We start from the raw sequence: 15,830 nt of genomic DNA, 5'->3' as shown, positions 1-15,830 counted from the left end.
GTTTGAGAGAGAACTGATGAACTCTGAGTGCAAAGCGAAGTATAATTTTCTGGGTTTTTTTCCTTTTTTTAAAAGATATGGTTAGTATGAATATTTGTTTTGCATGTTTTCACATATATAATTGATATATTGCTTGCCTTTTCAGTGGGGGAAAGGATAGGAGGGAAGGAGAGGACATGGAATTCAAAATTTAAGAAGAAAAGAACATCAAAAAATAATTTGGGGGTGCTGGGGGTGGAAATCTGGTTTATATTTATTCAAACAAAAAGTTCCCTGTGGAAATTAGCAATTACCTAAGCAGATTAACCTTGTTAAGACACTAACATTAATGTAGTACAAAAGATGCATTGCCTTTAAATTTGATAAACTCTTTCCAGTAAATAAACCATATTTTGGCCAAAAAAAAGTCATCAAAAAAGAAATTATATTACCTTGAGTGTTCTGCCGTCTACTACTACATTGTTGACACACTGTATGGCTCTGAGAGCATCTTCTGACCGGATGTAGGTGACATAAGCACTGGCACTTGGACCCTAAAGTGAAAATACCCCATCCCACTGTTATAAATATTAAATTAAGGCCAATAACAAAAAGCTTCTATTAAAATAATGATAAAGAATTTAGAATAATGTTATCTCAATAATTTTCAAAAATAAATGTAATTTTCAGCCAAAAGAAAGCAAAGAGCCCATTTGAAAGCAATCCTATAAGTTAGTAGGGTCAGAAACTTTGAACTCTTAGCTTTCTAGCTCAACCCCTTAATTTTACAGATGAGTAACCCAAAGCCTAGAAAAATTAAATGACCTGCCTAATGCCACACCAGAAGCAAAGTTAGGATCTGAATCCAGAGCCTTCAATTCCAAATCAAGTACTGTTTTCTATCCAACACATTACCTCTTCAGCTTAATGTAATATGCCTACCTTTAACTAGACTATGATCTATATAGGAATCTGAGATAATAGCATTTGATCTGGAAAAAATAAATTAAGGTCACAGGTCTTGATTTTTTAAGTTTTAAAATTTTCAAAAAATATAGTCAAAACTCCTCTTATGAAACAGCAAATTTTACATAGCTTTGACTATAATTTCCAACCCTCCCTCTCCCCATATAATCACATAAAATAAAAACAGATGAGGCATGATTAATCTTACCTTAAAGATGAAAATTAAGGTTATCTGCCCTAAAACCAATACCATTAAAATGACTTTAATAAAATTTCAGTGTTTGAAGACCGGAAGAAGTATTCTAAGCTAATTTCAATAAAAAGATTGAACTCTAAATCTTTTTCTCATCATCTTGGCTATCAGTAAATAGAACTGGAAATCTTTTGTTGTGGGTCCAATTAAGGTACAAATAATTTCCTTTGGGACACCAATAGAGGGTGCTGTTCAACTAACATCTCTTATCCAAAAGATCCATTCATTCCCAAATTAATAATTCAAAAGAGAAATAAATTTTAATAATAAACTACCTCCTATTAAAAATCAAATGACTAAGAGGAAGGAAGGAAGGAAGGAAAAAAGAAAGAGAAAAACTGTAAAGAGTCCTATGGTTACTTACCTGTGAGCCTGCATATGATGTGCTATTATTGATGACAACTTTATGTATTTTACCAAACTTCCCAAAATATTCTGGTCGCTTTAAAACCTACAAGAGAGATATAAACAATGCCTGTTTTTCAGGAATTTATCCTTATAAAAAAAGAAAATAAAAATGCAAATTTTCTCTACTTTTAAAAATAAAAGTTATCAAACACTGTCAAACCCAAATTACAAGTATATCAATTATCCAAAGTGACTATTATAAAAATCATATGGAAAAATTGCTGTTGCCAAAGGAGGGCAGCCTCAAAAAAAAGGAGATTACTTAAGTATTTACTATCTACTAAGTGGCAACATAAATCTCAGGACAAAAGGTATCCAGCAAATTAAACTGATATGCTAAAGGTCATTACCTTTGTGTTCACTTTATAATAAGCCTGCTTTTGTACCAACAGGACAATGTAGTATACTGAAGGGGATACCATAAGACCTATCCATACTTTAGCTCATTGCTTGGGCATCTCTTCAACAGCTACTTTGTTGTAATGCAGCCCCCTCTTCTCCCCCACCCCATACCCAATTAAATAGCCTTTGCTCAATGATCTCCAGTAAGGAAGAATGAGCTATCTCCAGAGAAATTCATTCTATTTTTGAATAGTTCTGTTAGGAATATTTTCCTTATAGCATAGCTTAAATCTGTCTGTGGCAAGACCAACAAAATTTTAGCTTCTGCAATGCCTTCATAATGTATAACCTTTGTAGTCAGGTGCTCCCCTTCTTATGTATACAAGAGAATGGTTTTGCTTCTTAGCAAATTTAGCAAATGCAAGTACTATCAAACACTGTAATGATAATAGATGAAAAAATATTGACACAGTATATATAAATACATACAGAAATGTACAAATAGCTATATGAATAATAAGACTATATTAATATATTATATATCTAATATTATTATATGAATTAGCAATAAAAATAATAATCCTTTACTAGGACCTTTGTACATAGGGGATTTATTACCTCTAGCCTATGAAATCAGAGTTAACATTTCACATGGAAAATCACAAATGGAATGGAGCAGCTAGGTGGCACAGTGTATAGAGCACAGGCCCTAGAATCTGGAGGACCTGAGTTCAAACCTGACCTTAGACACTTGACACTTACTAGCTGTAAGTCACTTAAGCCCAAGTGACATGGTCAAAAGAAAAAAATCATACAGGGAACACAGACACACAGACACACACACCCATACCTCTAGATAAGGTGTCTGACTCCTCCCTTAAGATCAACATAAATTCATTCTTATTTGCTTAAAAAAAAAAATGCTATTAAGTGTCCCATGCTTTTTTGTTTTCACACGTAAAGCCAGCTGAAAAGATCTCCCCTCTTTTTGGAATAACTTCATAGGCAGTTTGTCCATCTGGGCCCAAAGACCCTCATAGACTCTGGCATCTCAGATGAAACCTTACATCTGCCTCCTGTTAGCTAACCTGAGGGAACGTTCCACTTTCTTCTCCTGTTCTCCCTCAACTAATAACTGCAGTCTAGAATCTACTGCAAATCTAGAATCAAAAGTATCAGATCACACTCTGCTACACCAAACACCATCCTGGAATTGCAGAAAATGAGGTAGAGTATCTCCACATACTTATTCCTAATACAAAAAGAAAGAGTGGGAGCTCTCTTTGAAGCTGCCATACCACCACCTCGCTTCAGACATGGATTTAAAGAACGGCAGCAATCTCTTCTCATCTCTGCCCTTCCTGAGGTCTCAGCTGGACATGGAAAATAACCTTAAATCACACATAGAAATGGGTTTTCTATTCTTCTCTCTAGGATAGATGCAGATTCACCACATTGATAATCACTCATTTGAAGAACGATTTGTTGTCAAATTAAGAAACTTAACTGGATAGAAGAAACTGATCAAGTACTCTCCTTTTTTATTTCACCAAACTGAAGAAAACTCTCCTTCCAAATGCTGTCGTGGGAAGCCCTGATTTACTGTCTCTCTCCAAGGTATCACAAACAATCCTAGTTCTAGAAAACAAATCTAATCTCTCTGCCACAAGGACAGCTATCATTGTCCCTTAAGTCTTCTCTGCTTCAAGCTACATGGTAGTCCCTTTAACCAATCCTCTCTCTCTGGGAAGGGTTTGAATCCCTTCACCATACTGGCAGCTTTCCACTGAATTCTGCACAAAGTACAAAAGGGTAACTTTTATTTCCACGGTCCTCCAATTTCAAGGTGCTACAGGATTTTTAAAATAATGATAGCAGATAACATTTATATTGTATTTGTATTTACTGTATTGTATTTACTGTATATGCCAGGCACCATGCTAAACAGTTTACAATTATCATCTTATTTGATCCTTACAACAACACTCAGAGGTAGGGACTATTGTAATCCCCATTTTAGAGACGAGGAAACTGAAGTAAACTAGGATTAAGTAACTGACTTGGCTGGTGCCACACAGCTAGTAAATGTCTGATTTGAACTCAGGTCTTCCTCAAGGCCCACCAGCAGTCTATTCACTGCAACATCAATGAGCAAATTATGTTAGGGGGACAGGGGCGAAGTGCTAAAGCGTCTTTCTCAGAGCTTTACCCTTAACAGTAAGATAAGTAAGGAAGCAACAACAGGAACCATTCTTATGACAGTCTTATTTCTTCATCTATTTTTTTTTAATCTTCCCTACTATGAACAGCTAGAGTATGGAATAAAAATGAAGAGTGATTCCAGATACATTCAATATCGAAAAACTACAACTTATAAGTAGGTTCATATAACTGAAATGCTATTAATTAGAATTTTAATTCTGGCTAAAGAAAAATAAGGAGGCAGAGTATAGGAGCAGGGGTGGAAAGTAGTACTATGTTACACCTTTCTTAAAGAGAGAGTTATGGAGAAAGCTGGATTCTTTGTGATTTATTTAGGTTTTCTATCAACTAAGATGTTTACCTGTTTTCTAAATAAATATCTAAACGACTACCTACGTTCCAAGGTTTGTGCAGGGTTGAATGTTAATTCCTTGATTAAGAAATGAGACTTTGGGAAGGAAAGGCCTATAAATTGCTTACCTCTGGGTCAGCTAAACGCTGGGAGAGTCCTACCACAAAAACGAGGTTCTTTTGTACAACTCGTACACTGGCCAAGTGTTTGCGATTTTCTGATATCTTCTGTTTCCTTTCATTCTGCTTCTGTTTTTTCTCATTCTTTATCCTTTGCAGTTCTTCCTGGGAGAGTGGTTTATACACTGCTGGGTCCTCTGGATATGGCTTTAATCATGATACAAAACATGGTAGTTAACGCAAATGCAACTTAGAACAAGATAAAGTTAAGAAGCCAATTTGTTTACTTAATTTTTTAAAAGCTATTTCTGGAGCTAACTGGCCAGAAAGAACTTTTAACTTATCTATTACAAAATTCCATCTCTGTTATTCTCAGACAATTTACTGTGATCAATATTTAAAGCAAAAAAAGTTTAAAAGAAATAGCAATCAGATCTCTTTAAAGTACAAAACTGCATTGTCATAGTTTTTAAAAACCATTAAGGACAGAATCACAGCACCCCTACTTACATACTTAAACAGATTTATATACTGTGTATTCCGTCATCAACATGATCAAGAAGCCTTAAGGGGCTAAATTTTCAATTTATACTTCTAAAGGCAGGTAAGGCTATCAACAGTCAGCAGGTTTGCCAGCTTACTATTAGTTTTATGACCCTGGGTAAGTCACTTAACTTATTTAGACTGGTTTCTTCAACTTTAAAAGGGATTTTTGACTAGATGATACCTCAAATTCTTTTTACCTCTAATGGCAAAGTATGAGATGGATAAATGCATTTCTTAAACACATACTAAGTCCCACTATACTCTCTCAAGGTCTCTCTCAAGAACTTTGGATTTGACTGTGCTACATCGGAGACATTGGCACAGAACTGCTCAGCATGGCATGCCCACATCAGAAAGGGTGCTGTGCTCTATTAGCAAAGCAGAATTGAGACAGCACAAAGGAAACATAGGATGTGCAGATTTGGAGTCTTCATCCCAAATATTCATGCAGACTATCTGTGCCTAACCTGTGGTAGAGCATTGTGAGCTCCTATTGGTCTGATCAGTCACAGTCAGACACACTGAAATTGCACTTTATCATGGTGATGTCATTTTGGTCCTCTTTGAGAACAAAGGACAACAACCAACCAAGTCCCACTACTTATCAGGCATTCAGCTAGGTACTAATGATACAAATATAAAAACCAGAGTCCCTGTACTAAGGAGATACATATTCAAAGTAAATAGAGGGTATATAGAAAATAAAATAGAGACTGATAGGTGTAGGGGAAGGGGACAGAAATAAGCTCTCAAAGGAGTCCCAAAAAGAAGAAGGAGATAGGAGGGCATTCCAGGCATGGTGAAACATGCTGTGAAAAGGCACAGTGATGAGACATGGAATACCATATACGGGGAATACCAAGTAGGCCGGTTTGGCAACAAAGTCAGTCAACAAACATTTATTATCCCTACTATTCACAGCCCCTATGCTAAGTACAAGCTGGGGTTGGGGAAGGAAGAAGAGATGACTAAAGGTAAAAGGAGCATATGCAACATATTAGGAAGGCAAAATTGGCAGGATTTAGACTAGATATAGGGAATGAGAAAAAGTGTTAAGTCAAGGATAACACTTGAGTTGCAAGTGTAGATGGGAAGGAGGTGGTGTCCTATATAGGAAGAGGGAAGTTTGGATGGGGGAGGGGGGCAGGAGATAATGAGTTCAGTTTTGGATATGATAAGTTTAAAATGTCTGCTAGACAACCAGCTGAAGATGTCCAGCAGACAGCTGGAGTAATAATTAGATCTATGGCAGTTAAAAAGATCGCCAAGTGAAATAACAGAGGGAGGAAAGAAAAGGTTCCAAGACAGAACCCTGTGGACACTCATGGTTAGTGGGTGTGACCTAAAAGAAGATCCAGCCAAAGAGGTTGAACAGGTTTGGTCAAATAAGTAGGAAGAGAACCAGGAGAGAATATCAATATGAAAACCTAGAGAAAAGAGAATGTCAAAAAGAGGGTGACTTACAGTATAAAAAGCTGCAGAAAGGACAAGAAGGATGAAGTCAGGAGCCTGACTGGAGAAAACAGACCTCATGTGGGACAGGTGTCATGTAAAATCAATCAGTAAGTTCAAGTCAGATGGTAAAGAGCTTAAAGTGCCAAATAAAGTAGTGGTATTCTATCCTATAGGCACAGATGGTCACTGAACCTTCTTGAAAAAGGGAAGTGACATGGTCAGATCCATGTTTAAGCAATATCACTTTGACAGCTGTGTGGAGGACAGATTGGAGAAAGTAAAGATTGGCTACAAGACGACCTATTAGGAAGATAACTGCAATAGTCCTGGAGTGGTAATGGCTGCCTAGATAGGATGATTGTGGGGTAACAGAGAGAAGGTGAAGGATGCAATCAATATTGAAGAAGTAGCACTGACATGATTTAGGAAATTATAAATAACCTGACAATGAAGAATCAAGCATAACTCCAAGATTAAGAACCTAAGTGACTACAGTAATACCTGAAAAAGAAATAGGGAAGTTAGAAGGGGAGATAGGCAAAAAGTAATGAGTTCTGTACTGGCCATGATGAGTTTGAAATGTTTACGGGATATCCTGGGAGAGATGCTTAACAGTAACCTCCAAATGCAGATCCAGAACTCAAGAGAGATAAGGGATAGCAGCTATATAGATTTGATACTCAACATGCATAGAAAGAATAAATGAATCCTTAGAAGCTGAGGAGATCACCAAGAAAAAGTGCTAAGAGACAAAACAAGAAGGCCCAGGGCCAAGTACTTGCATACACCCATGAAAACAGGGGGCCAGATACAGATAACGGCAACCAAAAGACGACCCAAAATGAGGAGTCAGGTCTGACAAGAGCCACAACAGAGCAGGATCACCAAATCTCAGGGAGGAGAGGATCCAGGAAGCAGCACATACTATAGAAAGGTGAAAGAAGATGAGTGCTCAGAAAAAGTCATTGGACAAAACAAAGAGAACATTGGTTGCTACCTTGTAGAGAAAAGTTTCAGTTGAGAGGTAGAGACAGAAACTAGAATATAAGAGGTTGAAAAGTACACAGGAGGTGAGAAAGAGAAAGAAAGCAATATTAAACAACATTTGCCATTTGAGAAAGAAAGGGAGGTTAGATAAGTCAATGGTTTGAGGAGATGGTAGGATCAAATAAAGCTAAAGAAAAATGTTCTGGAAGAACACCACTGCAGCCAAGATCTGAAGCTACACATAAAGGGACACAGTGGCAATAGGAACAGGTGAAAATGGGGGAAACCTCCTAGGAGATACAAAGAGAGACTTAGTAGGAGATATTAACATGAGAAAAAACAGACTACATTTATTTGGGGGATGGTGACTACAACTTTGCTTTGATAAAAAATATCATCTAATCATCCCATTACCATCACTGTTACAAGTGCTTTCCAACTATTAACCAATTTTTTGTCCAATGCTGCAAGAAATCTGTTTTGACCAATGCTGTAGGTATTGTCAAAGGAAAGAGTTTACTTTCCTTTTTGTTCTTCTTATGCAGGATACATTAACTAAGTCTGCCTTTCCCATATCATTCTTTTCCATTTTTACCCACTTCTTTGCTCTTCTGTAGAATTACTTTCACTTTCTTTCACAGCCAACTCAACTCTATCAAGAACAAACTGGAACGGTAGGCTTCAGAAAACTCAGCAAAATTTTTGATTCAACAAACGTTATTTTTAAAAGCATAAATTCTTCTCATTTTCTAAAATCGTTCTATGTTTTGTAGTCCAATGGTCCTTCTTAGTACGCGTTCCTGGAAGGAGCCAAAAGCAGCCCCTAGAGTGGGAGATATGTAAATCAGTTTGCTAAGGTAACTAGTATAACCTCTGCAAAATTCTCCAGGGTCATACCCAGCAGTAGGGCTGCTCACAATATTTACCATTTTTTGCTGGTTTTGAAAAGCACTACTATTTTGAAACAAAATTTCTTTATTAGAAAACTTTGTTACAACTTAGTCAAGAGTATATCTCATAAATACAACCAATACAACCAAAGCAACTAGCACACTTGTATTAAGGAACCAGTGTTAGGATTCTCCCACAATAGGGCTAACAATTTAAGTAAACAATAGTTTTAAATTCAAAACTAAGTCACTGTTGTAAACAATAATACAATTTTTTAAAAAAAATTATTAGCCAGAAGGGTTCTGAGATTTAGGGATACTATCAAAAGGTAAAAGTTAATAAAGTCCTAGGAGTTAGAAACATAGTCAAGAGATTCAAATGTGGAGAGAAGTTCTTACTGTGTAAGGGGCTTTGGACAGAAAAGGGGAAGAAGGTTCTAGAGTTAGTAAAGTATTAACTAGCAAGAATTTTTAAGTGTCAGAAAGGAAAAAACTAATTTTTAAAAGGAAACTACAATTACCAGCTGATACAATGCTTCTAATGTACTATAAAAGCCAATGCACAGCAAAAAACTGTCTACCATCTGAAACTCAAATGAAATATGGTATACTGTCAGATGCAAACATATATTAGTTGTTTTCCACTTAACTGTTTTTCTTTATTATCAGGAGGAGTTCAATTGTGAGGAGTGAGAGAAGGCAAGGTAGAGATAGCTTGTAAATGACTGTACCAAAAACTTTCAATTTGGTATTTTCTATGATAATCTCTTTGGTTTGATAATGGAATTCAAAGGAAAAATATTTTTTCTTCACGGAAATATACACATTATGGTTATTTAAGATATGACACATTTGTTTCAAAAAGTTAGGAGATATGTGTGTATCTGAAAGATGTGACAAAATATAAATCATCACTTAGTTTTTAAAAACTACACTGTATAAGAGTGCTGGAAGTGTAGATAAACTAATTTCAAATCCCACCTCAGTTAGCTGTGTAACCCTAGGAAAGTCATTTAACCTCTATTAGCCTCAGTTTCTCCATTTGTGAAATGGGGATAATAACAGCATTTACCCCCTCCCCCAGGCTTGTTTTGGGGACCAAAGTGAGATAACATAAGTACAGTACTAGGCAAACCTTAAAGCACTCTAAGAACCGATACATTTTTGTTTTTAAAGAGAGTAAGAATCACAAACATTAACTTCCTGATGCAAATGTCAGACACTATATCAGTTTTTGAAGTGAGTTATTTGCCTAAGATCATATAAATCATCTGATAAAAATCCCAAAAGCGTAAGGCAAAATTTTTTTTTTAGTGCAAACAAACCAAAAATTTGTTTTTATTTTAAAGAATTACAATCCAGGTGGCTTCCTTTCTCATTTCCCTTTACTTTCCCAAAGACTGTTCAAGACAGTATACTGAAACGAAATTTAGCATTGTCACTATCCTATATACTTAGCCCAAGCAAGGGAATAACAAGCTACGTAAAAGTACACTAAACAAAAGTAGTTATATGGTAGAGTAGAAAGGACCATGGACTGGTACTCAGTCTACCCAACCCTGGAGAATAGAAAAGAAAATTAGCTCCCTTCTCCTGGCAAATAAAAGAGTGGGCAGAGTGGTAGAAAGAGAGACACTCCTAGGAAAGAAAACTTATAGCATATTATTAAGTATCGGTTGTTTCTACTTAACAATTTTTCATTATTAAAAGGGAACATGCAATAGTTTGAAAGAGAAAATTCATAAGTTGCTAATGTAAAAACAAAAGGCATAAAGCTTATTTTTTAAAAGAGTTGTTGCTAAGCAGCATATTAAATCTAAGCATCTGACAAAACATGAATTTAAAATATTGATAAAAATCAAATTACTGAATATTCTCCTTTTCAACAAAGCAATATATCAACTTCCTGTTACCATACTGAATATATATTAGCTCTACTGAAACTTTCTCCTGATAGCCATCAGAAAATATCAAGAGAGTAAAGACTGTACTCTAAATTACTAATAATGAGAGAAATGCAAATGAAAACAACCCTGAGGCTTCAATTCATATCACCCAAACTGACAAAGATGACAAATGATGGGAATAGCCAGTTCTGAAGAGGCAGTAGGAAGATAGGTACACTAGTGCATTGTTGGTAGAGTTGAGAACTGGTACAACCATTTTGTAAAGCAATTTGGAACTATGAAAATAAAATTATCAAAATATTCTTATCCTTCAAACTAGAGATTCTAATATGATAGTTATACCCCAAGAAGGTCATTGATAAGAACAAGGTCTCCATATACACCAAAGTATTTATAGCAGTACTTTTTTGCAATAGCCAAAAACTGGAAACAAAGTAAGTCCATCAATTGCAGAATGACTAAACAAATTGTTTTACATGAATATAATGAAGTATCACTGTGATGTAAGATATGACTATCATAATGAATACAGAAAAGCATTGGAAAATCTACTTAAAGTGATACAAAGTGAAGAAGAACCAAGAAAACAATGTATAAAACTACAATAATATAAAAGGAAAGAACAAAAACACACACATAAATACATATAGGCCCACATATACACAAATCAAAGGTGAAGGTTACAAAATTATAAAGAACAAATATTACTCCAAAGGAAAGATATGAGAAGACACTCTCACCATACTCCTTTGCAGAGGTGGAGGTCCACAACTATTGCACAATGTACATAATTTCAGACTTCCTCAATGTATTGATCAATTATATTGATTTTTTCCTCCTTTTTCTTTTTTTTTTGTCTTTAAAAAAATACTATTTGTTATTTGAGATGGCTCTCTGGGAGGAGAAGAGGGAGAAGGATTCTGGAAGAAATGATATATATGGTGATGTAAAAAACAAAAGAAACCAATAAAGATGTGTTAAAGAAAAAAAAAGAAAGAGAAAACAAAGACACAGAAGAAGATATTTTCCACCACAGCCAATGTGTTTTGTTTTGCTTGACTATTCTTATTTGTTATAAGAAAGGACTGGGAACAGTCAATGGGCAGTAACAGAGATGCAAAAAAAGAGGACATCAAGAAAACATTTTTTTTAAAAAATGGAACAAAACAAAAACAAGTTCCAAAGAAGAGCATAAATGAACAGTGTAATTTTATTACTACCTTGTTAAACTTTATATACTCTTTTTAATGACAAACTATAATAGCAGAAGTTCAGTTTCATATACAATCCTCCTATTATTCTTTATATGCTGAAATGACTATGATTATTAAATTCCTAATTTAAAAACTATTTTAAGAAGAACAAAATGCAGCAGGAAATGAAATTTACAACTCATACATTTAACTCAAACTGACTAGTTTATTTTGTCAGTTAGATATTCTTCCAAACTATTGTAAATGATTTCACAATAATGCCTCATATAATAATAAACAATAAAAAATACTAGTCAATACTTAAAGCTATCTGTAGTCATATGGTGTTTAATTACTAGATGTTTCAATATGTTTTCTTTTATCAATTCTTACATATATCAGTATTCTTTACAGATTATTTACGTCAGGTTTTAATTAATTTTATCACTATAATGTTGGTATGTCTCTCAAGGACAGAGCTAAATTGGACTTTAGCACCATATTAATAATACCTTACATATCAGTCTCAAAAAGTAAAGACGGAGGCTGTGCATCACACAGTGCTTGGGGCTATGTAAGAGGAGGCTGAAGCAAGTCAGGCTGGTTGAGTGTGGGTTCAGCCCATTTCCCTAAGGTCTAAATCACCAAGAATTACTTTCTGGTCTCCAAACTCCAGAAATAGCAGAGGGACTACTCCAAATTCATCGCAGATTCAGAGCATCAGAGTACTAATGGTAAGATACCAGTGCTTCCAGGGTCTCTGAGGCTGAAAGCTGAGTGCTAGCATTACATATACATATCTTCTGGGTGAGCTTCAACTAATACCATCTGGGGATGAGGTTATTAACCTGAAGTGAATTCAACTTCCTTAGGATACTGAATCACCAGTTATTTACTAATCCAGATGATGAGAAACATCTCCCACCACCTACTCAAGACCTACATCTCTGCTCCCACTGTGCTGGGAGTAACCAATCAGGGAAGCTGGCACCACTGTCCTACACTGACTCCAAGCTAATGTCATCATTAAAGGATCCTTTAAGAGTGGGGTACTGGTCAGAAAATCTTTCCTAATGTTCTGACAGACAAACTACCAGGTCCTATTCCCTTTTATCATGTGATTCAGTTGAAAGTCACTTAGATGAAAATACTACCTCCTCCCATCCCCACTGCCCCCCAAAAAACCTTCTCATCTCTAGCCACCTTGGACTACACTGCTCATGAGCTACAGATGATACACCCCCTGCCCATTCATTCTAAAGCACACTGAAACCTCACTTTACCTGAAAACTGCCCTTTCTATTCATACCTCTTCTATCTTCTTACACTAAAGGAAACCCAGCTCTCTCTGGAAAGCATCCATGGACATTATCTCTAAGAATGGGTACTAAATTCCTCTCAAGGCCATAAACGCACTGGGCCAAGAAATACAGCCAGTCTCCTTACTCTTTAGGCAGCTAGGTAGCACAAGAGAGAGTGCAGGGCCTTACATCAAGAGTTCAAATCCAGCCTCAGACAATCACTAGAAATGTGACCCTGGGCAAGTTAAATCATCTCTGCCTCAGTTTTTCAACAGCACCTACCTCACAAGGTTGTGGTGAAGATCAAATGAGATAATATTTGTAAAGCATGTAGCACAATGCCTGGTACGTAATGTGTCTTTCCTTCATTCCCTCCTTTACTTTCATTTGCTACCATTACTCAACAATAGTTCCTTCTTTGAAATTCATTTCATCTATCTATTATAGCCAGTCCAGGTCTTGGTCCTAACTGCTCACTGGCATTCAGATTACTGACTACTGGAATCTTTCCTATTCAAGGAATTCCATTTCTACATAGCATGCCTCTCCAATGCGTGTGTGTGTGTGTGTGTGTGTGTGTGTGTGTGTGTGTGTGTGTGTGTGTGTGTTGTGTGTGGTTCAAGTTCCCTTCAACACTCTGGTGTCCCAATTCATCAGCCTTTCCAAAATCCACCCTCCCCATGGGCTATACCTTCAAACCTCAGCTACAAAAAGATGGTCATTCTTTAATTTAATTATCATCCATTACTAAGCTACCTCTGAAACCCCTCTCTCTGATCATACCTTCATATCTTCCATTTCTTCTTCTGCCTAAATCCTCTTAATCCTCTTCTTCATCTTCACTATCACCACCAATCCCTCCACTCTCTCTGTTTAATCATGACATGCTGTTTATTATCCTTGCCCATTAAGACCTGACTCTATGACTGACCAATTGATTGACTCACTATCCTCTTCCCTCAAATTCCTTATCTCTGCCAGATACACTTTGTCAGACTCCAACTTGGAATAATCTTCTTCATTCCTACTTATAGGAATGAAGTCATACATAGGAAAAAAGTTATACAACCTTTCTAACTAGGTTCATTCCAAATTCATGTGATCTAATCTCCACCAGGCCCTTGATGCTGCACAGCAACTCCTTTAGTTTTTTTTTTTTATGACTGATTATCTCATTTTCTGTTACAGCTATTCCAAAATGTTTCTTTTCTATTCTCTCATAACCTACTCCCTTTTAAAGCCTCCTCTCTTTTCCACAGAAGATCTCACCTCCTACTTTGAGAAAAGAGATTTCCAAGCTCTTTCTCCACCAATTCACATCTTAAAAGTCCTCTCCATTTCACTCCTGATCTCTAGTATCTGACCAAGAGGTGGCTCTTCTCCTTGTAAAAGTCAGCACCTCTATTTTTCCTTGTGACCCCCTACCTGTGGTTTCCTCTCTACGAGCTTCTATCAGTCTCTCCTTATCCACTAACTTTTTCCCTCATGCAAAAAAAAATGTTGAAGTCCACCACTCTTTAAAAACTCAACTTGATCCTGCCATTACTTCAAACTATGTCCTACAGCTCTTTTCCCATTCACAATAATGAAGCTTCTTCTCATCTTCCCACAGTTCAATGAAAAATTGTTTGTTTTCCTATCTTCCTACTATAATCCACAAATAAAAAGTAAAATTTTTCAGGACATTCCCATCCCTCTGCACATAGTCCATGTCTAAAATGTCCACTGAATTAAAACTAAATAGTCATTATGAAATATCTAATAAAACTTCAGTATTCTTAAAAAAAAAAAAAGTAATCAGAAATAACAGAGGCCTTCAAGGAGTAAAGCTCTTCTTTTTCTGTAAAAAGAGAAGAAAAAAATCCAAGTAAATTAAGTTAATCTAGATGGAACTTTTTATATAACTGTACTCTGAACCAGGCTGTTATAGCAATATAGAAAAAGAAAGCATTTAAGTTTCCATCAAAATTCTCCCTAACATATCCTGTTAATATAATTCCCAACTGGACCATGAAGAAATCTTTCATAATTATGTATTCTGCCTAGAGAATGAACAAGAAGTCAAAAGAAGACGTTATATGCCAGTACGTCCAAGATCTAAGAAGGGACTTTGCCCACAATTACGAGCAAAGTCCTGTATCAGACCATGAATCTTTTCTATGAAGCACTATTTTCAAACTATCTTCTAAATCTTGCATAGTAGTTTACAAAACTTATCAACTAAATGTTTAATGTGCTATCAGAGAATTCTAGCAGATTCAATGATATTTAATGATGCAGAAGATGTCTATTAGAAAGTACTATCAATGAATGAATTCATCTTGATTAGATCGCAAAAAACTTGAAAGATGACAGAATTAAAACCATTTGGCTTCACCAGACAAATCTAGAAATATGCAAAATCCAGGAAGTATATAAAAAAACCCAGACCACTACTTACCTTCACAATTTTTTTTGAAAGCAATATAGTAAGATTAGACTAGATTATCTCCAGGTTACCTTCCCATACTAAAATTCTATGAGTTTATGTTCAGATAAAACATATTATTCTGTCAGCATATGCACATGTGTATACACACACCTTTATAATTCAAGTAGTAACATGATCATAGAAAGGGAAAATTTTGACTTACAAAAAACAAAGTTTAAAGGTTATTATAGTTTCTACTGAATCACCTCTGAAATCAAAGTAAACAATTCAACATTTTCCAAGTAAATTGTTGTAACCTTCTATGGAGGGCTGCCTAGAAATGCCACAGACCCAATGCTTTGCTAATTTTGCAAATAAGATAAACTTCCTTTGATTTAAAAAAAAGTGACAAAACTGGCTTTCACTTCATTTTTCCCGACAAAATAATGTGAGGAATGAGGCAAGAAGTCATTTATTAATGACAAGTAATAGGATAGAGACCTGACCTAGTCTATGTTGT

At 35.8% G+C, this 15,830-nt stretch overlaps 1 protein-coding gene across 4 annotated transcripts in view; it reads right to left on the bottom strand.

The window, feature by feature from the left end:
• Positions 1–15,830, bottom strand: part of CNOT4 (CCR4-NOT transcription complex subunit 4) — a 293,416-nt gene that overhangs the window by 175,613 nt on the left and 101,973 nt on the right. For all 4 annotated transcript variants that reach the window (XR_011976833.1, XM_072652636.1, XM_072652637.1 and 1 more), the window contains exons 3-5: positions 4,631–4,828; positions 1,563–1,649; positions 432–533 (exon numbers count right to left, since the gene is read on the bottom strand). Coding sequence is in view for 3 of the 4 variants with exons in the window: in XM_072652636.1 (XP_072508737.1) it covers positions 432–533; positions 1,563–1,649; positions 4,631–4,828 (387 nt within the window). In the remaining variant the exon portion in view is untranslated. The remainder of the gene's footprint in view (positions 1–431; positions 534–1,562; positions 1,650–4,630; positions 4,829–15,830) is intronic.

The sequence above is a fragment of the Notamacropus eugenii genome, chromosome 3 (genome assembly GCF_028372415.1).
Source record: "Notamacropus eugenii isolate mMacEug1 chromosome 3, mMacEug1.pri_v2, whole genome shotgun sequence".
NCBI classification, from domain to species: Eukaryota; Metazoa; Chordata; class Mammalia; order Diprotodontia; family Macropodidae; genus Notamacropus; species Notamacropus eugenii.
The sequence above is the reverse complement of the archived record's forward strand: the minus strand, read 5'-3'. Positions and strand labels throughout refer to the sequence as shown.